The sequence below is a fragment of the Urtica dioica genome, chromosome 6 (genome assembly GCF_054948205.1).
Source record: "Urtica dioica subsp. dioica isolate 48M chromosome 6, U.dioica_male_clone48M_v1_H2, whole genome shotgun sequence".
Classification (NCBI taxonomy): Eukaryota; Viridiplantae; Streptophyta; class Magnoliopsida; order Rosales; family Urticaceae; genus Urtica; species Urtica dioica.
In genome coordinates, this window is record NC_142761.1 from 35,420,759 (window position 1) to 35,427,728 (window position 6,970).

The 6,970-nt window shown below is 36.7% G+C and overlaps 1 protein-coding gene across 4 annotated transcripts; it reads right to left on the reverse strand.

Moving 5' to 3' along the window:
- Positions 1 to 663: 663 nt before the first annotated feature.
- Positions 664 to 5,568, reverse strand: LOC149393801 (RING/U-box superfamily protein). Of its 4 annotated transcripts, XM_089617609.1 has the most exons (10): positions 5,444 to 5,566; positions 5,317 to 5,342; positions 3,785 to 4,791; positions 2,922 to 3,588; positions 2,742 to 2,822; positions 1,977 to 2,153; positions 1,560 to 1,657; positions 1,322 to 1,421; positions 1,116 to 1,211; positions 664 to 985 (listed from the first exon to the last, which is right to left on the reverse strand). In XM_089617609.1, exons 3-10 carry the CDS (start codon positions 4,789 to 4,791, stop codon positions 923 to 925), a joined length of 2,289 nt encoding a protein of 762 aa, XP_089473735.1. In that variant the 5' UTR covers positions 5,317 to 5,342; positions 5,444 to 5,566; the 3' UTR covers positions 664 to 922. The 4 variants fall into 4 exon arrangements, 3 of the variants coding, with proteins under 3 accessions (XP_089473735.1, XP_089473736.1, XP_089473734.1); XM_089617610.1 differs by having other exon boundaries at positions 2,742 to 2,789; positions 5,317 to 5,566; XM_089617608.1 differs by having other exon boundaries at positions 5,317 to 5,566.
- Between the last annotated feature and the right edge of the window lie 1,402 nt (positions 5,569 to 6,970).

Here is a 6,970-nt window from a genome sequence, read left to right on the forward strand (position 1 = left end):
CCTCGGGTCTAACCGCATGTGGCTCCTAAATCGTTGTCCTAAAAACGGCGACAACAGTTATTGCATTTTTTTTTAAAATATTACTCTTAAATAAATGTATATATACACATATATAGAGTAAAGGAATATATACATTTTGTCAAAAAATATATATACTAGACGTGCGTATAATTAAACTTTTAAAGATATAATATATACATTGTCATAAAATTTGAAAATAAATATCATACATATATTAAGTATCATATATTTTAGAAATTTAAAATTGAAAGATACATATATATTTATATGTATACTTTAAATATATTATATAACATTATTTTCGTTCGGTTTTCAGTCGGCTTCTCGGTTTTCCATTGGAAACGGCATTTAAAAACGGTATATCAATTACCTTTTTCCACATTTTTTTCTGTTCGATTTTCCATTGACTATTGGTTTTCCGTAAATCAGGAGACTCGAAATGACATCGAAAACGGAATTTAAAACGTTGCTCGAATGCGTGTTCAACCATTTAGTGCTTATTCACACCGCAATAATGGAACAGTTTTGATCTTCTAAGGTAAATGTTTAATACGCAAGAGTTCAGAGAGATTATTTGTTATGTTTAAAAAATTAAGAACGAGCGATAATTTGTAAGAAATTTTGTAACTAATCCATAAAAAATAATCACAAAAGAATCTTTAAATAATTGGGCACTTCTTTCCTTGAAAAAAAAATAATAAATAACAATTGGGCATTTCTTATAAGCACCTTCCATAGAAATATCCATTATATGGAGGTATACTATTTCTAATCTGATCAAGAGCTATATCAATCATTCGATTATTACAATAAAAAAAAACTGATTACCTTAAAAACAAAAATAGTGCTGGGAACGGCTAAAGATAATCCGCTTTAGCGCAGCAGAAATCCAAACACAAATTCAGGTGATGGACAGCTTGCAAACAGGACACGAGGTTTTGCGGGTAAGCCATGGATCGATACACTGAACAAAGTAGTTCCCAGCAAAAAAAAACAAAAAAAACAAAAAACAAAAAACAAATACCAGAAATCAGAGGAGTGAAGATTATGGCTTGCACTCAAAACAGAAACTTATAAAAGACTTGAAACCTTACATCTTTGTGAAACTTGTGAAAGCATGGGAGATGGCGAACGGTTTCTCCGACTGTCGGGGTTTCCAAACAGATTGCACAAGCTTCTTGGTTATCGGTCTTTTCAAAGAAACCGAACAGAAAAGATTGATCAATAGCAAATCAAACTGTAGTGTAACATATATATAGAATTGTGAAAAGGGACAACTAGAGAGAAAAGTTGTACAAACCTGTACTACAGATTGTGGCAAACTATTTATCACGTTAGTTGATGCCCCGGAATGTTGATGGTTCTGATCATCGAGGGCTAATAGCATCTCATAATCATTCCTGAAAGAAACAAAAAAAAAAAGTGGAATTGCTTTTTCATTCTAAATGTATCTTATTAGTCAAACATTTGCTGATAAAACAGCAACGTGAGATATTGATGCAAAGTGGATTGAAGAGAAAGAGAGACTAAGATCTTACTCGTTAAAATCCCGCTGAACTTGATAAATGGGATTGCCCATATTCACATCCCCACCATAGCCACCAACAGCTTCTAAAGCTTCCAATATCTCAAGCCGCTGAATGGGAGGAAGAGAAACTAGAATCAATTTTGCCATCTAGTAGAAATATGACCGAAGAACAAGGAAGAATAAACTCAAAAGGGAAAAGTATCGAGATACTGCTGAAATGCAATTCCCATCGGAACAAGTTAATACTTTTCTTTAAAAGGTCAATTAGATGTTAAAAAAATGAAAAGAAAAAAGAAAAAAAAGAATACAAGTTTCGGTTTGATATGGGTGTTGCACAAGTACTGACTGTATTACGGATTTAACTCTCATCTTAAACACGTTGCAAAAAGTAGAAAACAAAAGAACGGGACGGGAAAAACAAAATTACCGTCCCCAAATCCATGTCCATGGGAAAATGTAGGTTTCTAGCTCTGCTTGATACATTGTTACGGGGCCTGGGAGCACGACCCCTAATCTGTGCCATTCTGGATGAGGCTGGGGCTCGAGATCGAATACCTCCTCTCCTGCTTGGTCGGGGCTGACTTGGTCGTACCCTGAGATTTCCCTGAACATGTGACGGAGCTAAACTTGTCAGCCGATACACAAACCAAAATTTGTGTAAGGGTCATGGATATAAATTAAACAATTAAAAAAAATAAGACAAACAAACGAACAGCATACATTGGGATCTACAACCTGGAAGTAAAGAGTTCTCGAAAACGCCGAGACTGTCTCTTCTCTACTCTCTCCCTTACTATTTTATAGTTTACTCGAACAATCTCCAGTAATTTTTTTTTCTTTTTGGGTGATTGTATATGTTTCAATATTTTCCTCGCTTCGTTTCAGCACATGTAAAGACGCGGGTTTTATTAGATTTTAAGTTATGCAAATTTTCCCAAGGCCGTAAGACTAGGGGTAGCTGGTGCTTTGAAGTGTACCACTCGGTGGTTTCTACAGCTAAGCATTTTGCCAGTCCTCCATTGAGTTATGTCTTTCATTTGATAACTAATTCAACCAACGATTTTTCATCTGTATCAGATGATACAGATCAGAAATTTAATAGTTTGAGAACCTTCAAGCAATAATATACTCGCTGTTTAAGTCGCTCACAAGATTACCCTAAAATCAAATAAAGAAAAATCAAGCCACTCACTGGTTGTGATATAGTTTGATGTGCGCCAGAAGTACCAGAACCGTTCTCCTGCAGCATCGTCCATTGTAAATGGTCCTCAAGCTAATGAAAAGTTCAAGTTTGTAACCTCCAAAAACAAAAATAAAATATATATATATATATATAGATACCATGCACAAACAGATTAACAAGATGACCTACTTCACCACTTCCAACTGTAGGTACTTCCTGATAAAATTGTTCTTGGAGTTCACGAGCCAACATCTCGTCTGCTTCGACTTGCAATGCTCTGATATCAGAATTATCATCACCATCATCATCGTTTGTACATCCTCGGCTGTGCGATGCAGAACGTCTCACCGGAGGTGATAACTCGTCAATTTCAATAACCGAATTCAATGTGGCCCGAGATTGAGGACGTTGAATCCTCGTGGGTCTTGGCCTCATTGATTCCCTGGATGGGCCAAGAAACAGCAAATCAGGGTCTTCAGACATGGATGTAGAGCATTCACCACTTCCACTAGAAGTCGCCACTTGCTTCTTTGGCTTTTTGGCAACAATCTTCTCTGTACGAGGTCGTCCACTCGAGTGTGCACTTCCGAACGAAGAAGTAGGTTGTACTGTAACCCCAGTTTCACCTTCTAAAGGATCATTTTCGATCTGGCGGTTCCTCTCGTTTTCTCTCCTTCCCAACCTTATCACATTGCCGATTCTCCCGGAATTATGCTCAACCACATCTGGAATAGAGTTATCTTGCTTCCTTGAATGGTTGTGTGTAGTTCTCCAAGGACCGAGTCCTTGTGACACAGACGCATCTTTACGAGAACTGTTTACTCTGTTGGCCTCTCCGCTATCAGAGCTATGGAAGCTGCAGAATTTTGATATATGACTGAGTCTCGGAACATGGTTATACGAAAAGAAAGCATACATGGTATCTTCTATCAATTAAAGTTTGAACTGACAAGTTTAGTTAGACAAAGAATGCTTAGACAATAGACATAACTATGCCGAATATGTTTAAAGGTAGAAATAAAAGAAAAAGTTGATAATAGGAAACAAATTACCTCCTAGTAGCAAAGAAAGGACTTTCGTTCCGGCTTTTTGATGCGCCTGGGATAGTCAATGTAGCTTTCCCTTTCTTTCTACCATTATCGTTCTCTGCAGCGGATGCTTCACTAATGATATCATCAGGAGATACCGTATAGCTAGAAGTAAAACTACCATTCACAGTACGACTCTGTTCAGCGTTTTTAGAACTTCCCTTCAGTTGCTCAGCTTTCGCTATATTTAGCGGAGAGATACACCCGTTCCTGACCAAACATTTTCTGCCCGTGACTCTTGGCGATGGATGTTCCCTAGTTTTGTGTTGAGAATCAGGGGACAGGACAATAGTTTCTCCACGTACACTAGCTGATCCAGGACCCTTTGAAGCACTTTCACCGATCTTCTCGCTTCTCCTAGAGGATTTTCCAAACATACCAAAAGAGTCCAATACGTGTGGTGTCTTCTCGTTTCTCTCATCATCATCCACAACATTTTTCAGTGCACCGTTCGGACAAGACGCTCTTGAATTTCCAACATGCTCATTCGGTTTCGTTAAATCAAAAAAGTCGATACCTTCCTGGTTATCGGACGGCTTATCTATACATATGGATTTTCCTTTATCCATGTTCCTAAACCCGGAAGTGGGTTTGGCAGCCCTGCAACTAGAGCTCTCATCCACAACTGCTTTCCTAAACAGCCTGCCATTTTGGGGAACCAATGAGTCCTCCGAAGAAGAAACAACATTCGGTTTTCCGAAACTCGTTCTTGGATTGCTAAAGCTTTTCGAAGGGTGGTTACTGGGTCTTCTGTGATACCCATTTTGAGAAACCGACTTATCTTTTGCCCTCAGTCCGTTCACGTGATTTTCGAACAAAATATCTCTACTTTCTCTTCTCTTGAATTTTTCCACTGACGGTGAATCTCCACAGTCTCTTCCTCCGGATTCCAACCCAACAAAACACCTTCGAGCTGGCCTATCCGGCGTGTCCGGTACATCTACGATCTCATCGATTTCTATTTCTTCCATCTATTCACAAAAACTATGACATCAGTGTTTGAAATACCCTAAATTAACAATAAACTAAAAATGGAAAGAAATAATTAAATCTTCCTGGAGAATAAAGTAAAATAAAAATTATTATTGGAAACACAATGTGGATTGATAAAGATGTTATATAAGGATAACTACGTAAAACCAATGGATCAGAAGCTAACATATATGGAAGCAACGACAAGTAAAAAAATAAACAAAAACATAAAAAATAAAAATAAAAATAAAAAATCGCGTGGATTTTCATGTATCATATCGATGTACATGAAATGCAAGGCTTACAGCTCTAAGAATCACAACTAAAAAACGTATCTTTAACAGTATCAACGTTGATCGAAGCATAAAACAATTAGAAAATCGCAATTCGGAATAAAAACAAGTTAAGCTTCGAATATCCAATCAAACCATAGAACCTAAAAAAAATTAAACGACGAAAATCTCGTAATAGGATGAAGAAAATAAAGAGTAAATTAACCGATAAAAGAAGAATAATAATAATACCTGAAGGCTTTATTGCTGTTCTTGTTCTTGTGGTGGAGGTTCAAGAAAAAAAAATCCCCAGAAGTTTAAATCAAAACCCTAAAATATATAAATCCTCTTGATTGAAATATGTATACTTCAAATAAACCTGCAATTGTCTGTGAGCCACATTAAGGCGTCTCTCTCTCTCTGCCTCTCCCTCTCCGCTTGTGCCACCAAACCGAAACGGGTCATTTTTCTGTATTCGGGTCAATATACGGAAATTCTTATTCGGATCTTCATAAGCCCATTTATACGTTATACCATACCAACGCATTGCTATTTAGTGAAATAATTGTAATATTGGAAAAGTGCAAGCGGCTACATAGTCAAATAGAACTTAAGCTTTAATAAAATAGTCATAGTTTGTCAACTATAAGCAAATTAGTCAAAGTAAGATTAATCTAGGTTGGATTAAATTTAATCCCACGAACTATAAAGACAGAATGTAAGCTTTATGAAGGCTGGATTAAAATTAATCGAGGCAGGATTAAAAGTCGTCGTACTCTCAATTGGCTATTTTGCTATACCTAATGAAACTATGGCTATTTTGCAAAAGTCATAATTTAAATTGACTATTTCATACAATTTTTCCTATTGGAAATTTTATTCTGTAGATTATAAGAAGCAAAATATAAGGGCTTTTTTTTATGTGCATTCTATCCAAACAATTTTATGATGGTCTTGTGCGCATCCTAGGCCCTCTATAAAATTGGATTACTATTAGGGACTCAAACTCTTGTTCCAAGATATAGAAAGGTAAGTATATACAAAATCCATATATATCTTCCATGTAGAACTTTTGCATACTAATTTCCTTCCCAGCATATTTATTTATTTTCATAATTTTGTGGTATTTTTTAATCACCGTTAAATACTGTTTTAGATGCCATTTCGTGTCTCTTGGATTATGAAGATCAATCTAGCGATGGAATTTTGTGTTGTCGATTGTTTTCGAAAATTATTAAATTCCTTGTGACTTTCAAGGAATTCCATGTCAAATGAGAACCACAAAGAAGTCCGATCCGGGCCAACAAATGCTAAAGAGTCCATCCAGGATAAGCACATGAATAAAAATGAGATAAAAATAGAGAAAAAGGAGAAATCGTCCTTGGCGCGTCACTCTTGGCACTCGGCACGCCGCGCCATATATATGGTGCGTCGCCCCAGTGTGAAAATTAGGCGCGCTCGCTTGTATTTTCATGAGCGCATGCTCTTCCGTGTGCGCCCTGCTTTTGCCCAATCTGATTTTTAGGGCTATTTTTAGGTAGGACCAACCTAGGTCGCCTAGTTGGCGGTGGTGAATGTGTGATGTTGATGGTCTTGTGCGCATCCTAGGCCCTCTATAAAATTGGATTACTATTAGGGACTCAAACTCTTGTTCCAAGATATAGAAAGGTAAGTATATACAAAATCCACATATATCTTCCGTGTAGAACTTTTGCATACTAATTTCCTTCCCAGCATATTTATTAATTTTCATAATTTTGTGGTATTTTTTAATCACTGTTCAAATACTGTTTTAGATGCCATTTCGTGTCTCTTGGATTATGAAGATCAATCTAGCGATGGAATTTTGTGTTGTCGTTTGTTTTCAAAAATTATTAAATTCCTTGTGACTTTCAAGGAATTCCAT

Coding starts and splice junctions, on each gene's coding strand:
- LOC149393801 (XM_089617609.1), bottom strand. CDS start 4,791: ATGGAAGAAATAGAAATCGATGAGATCGTAGATGTACCGGACACGCCG. Junction 1,658..1,976: donor TGGACATGGATTTGGGGACG/GTAATTTTGTTT, acceptor CCTCCCATTCAG/CGGCTTGAGATATTGGAAGC. Junction 1,422..1,559: donor GTTCAGCGGGATTTTAACGA/GTAAGATCTTAG, acceptor TGTTTCTTTCAG/GAATGATTATGAGATGCTAT.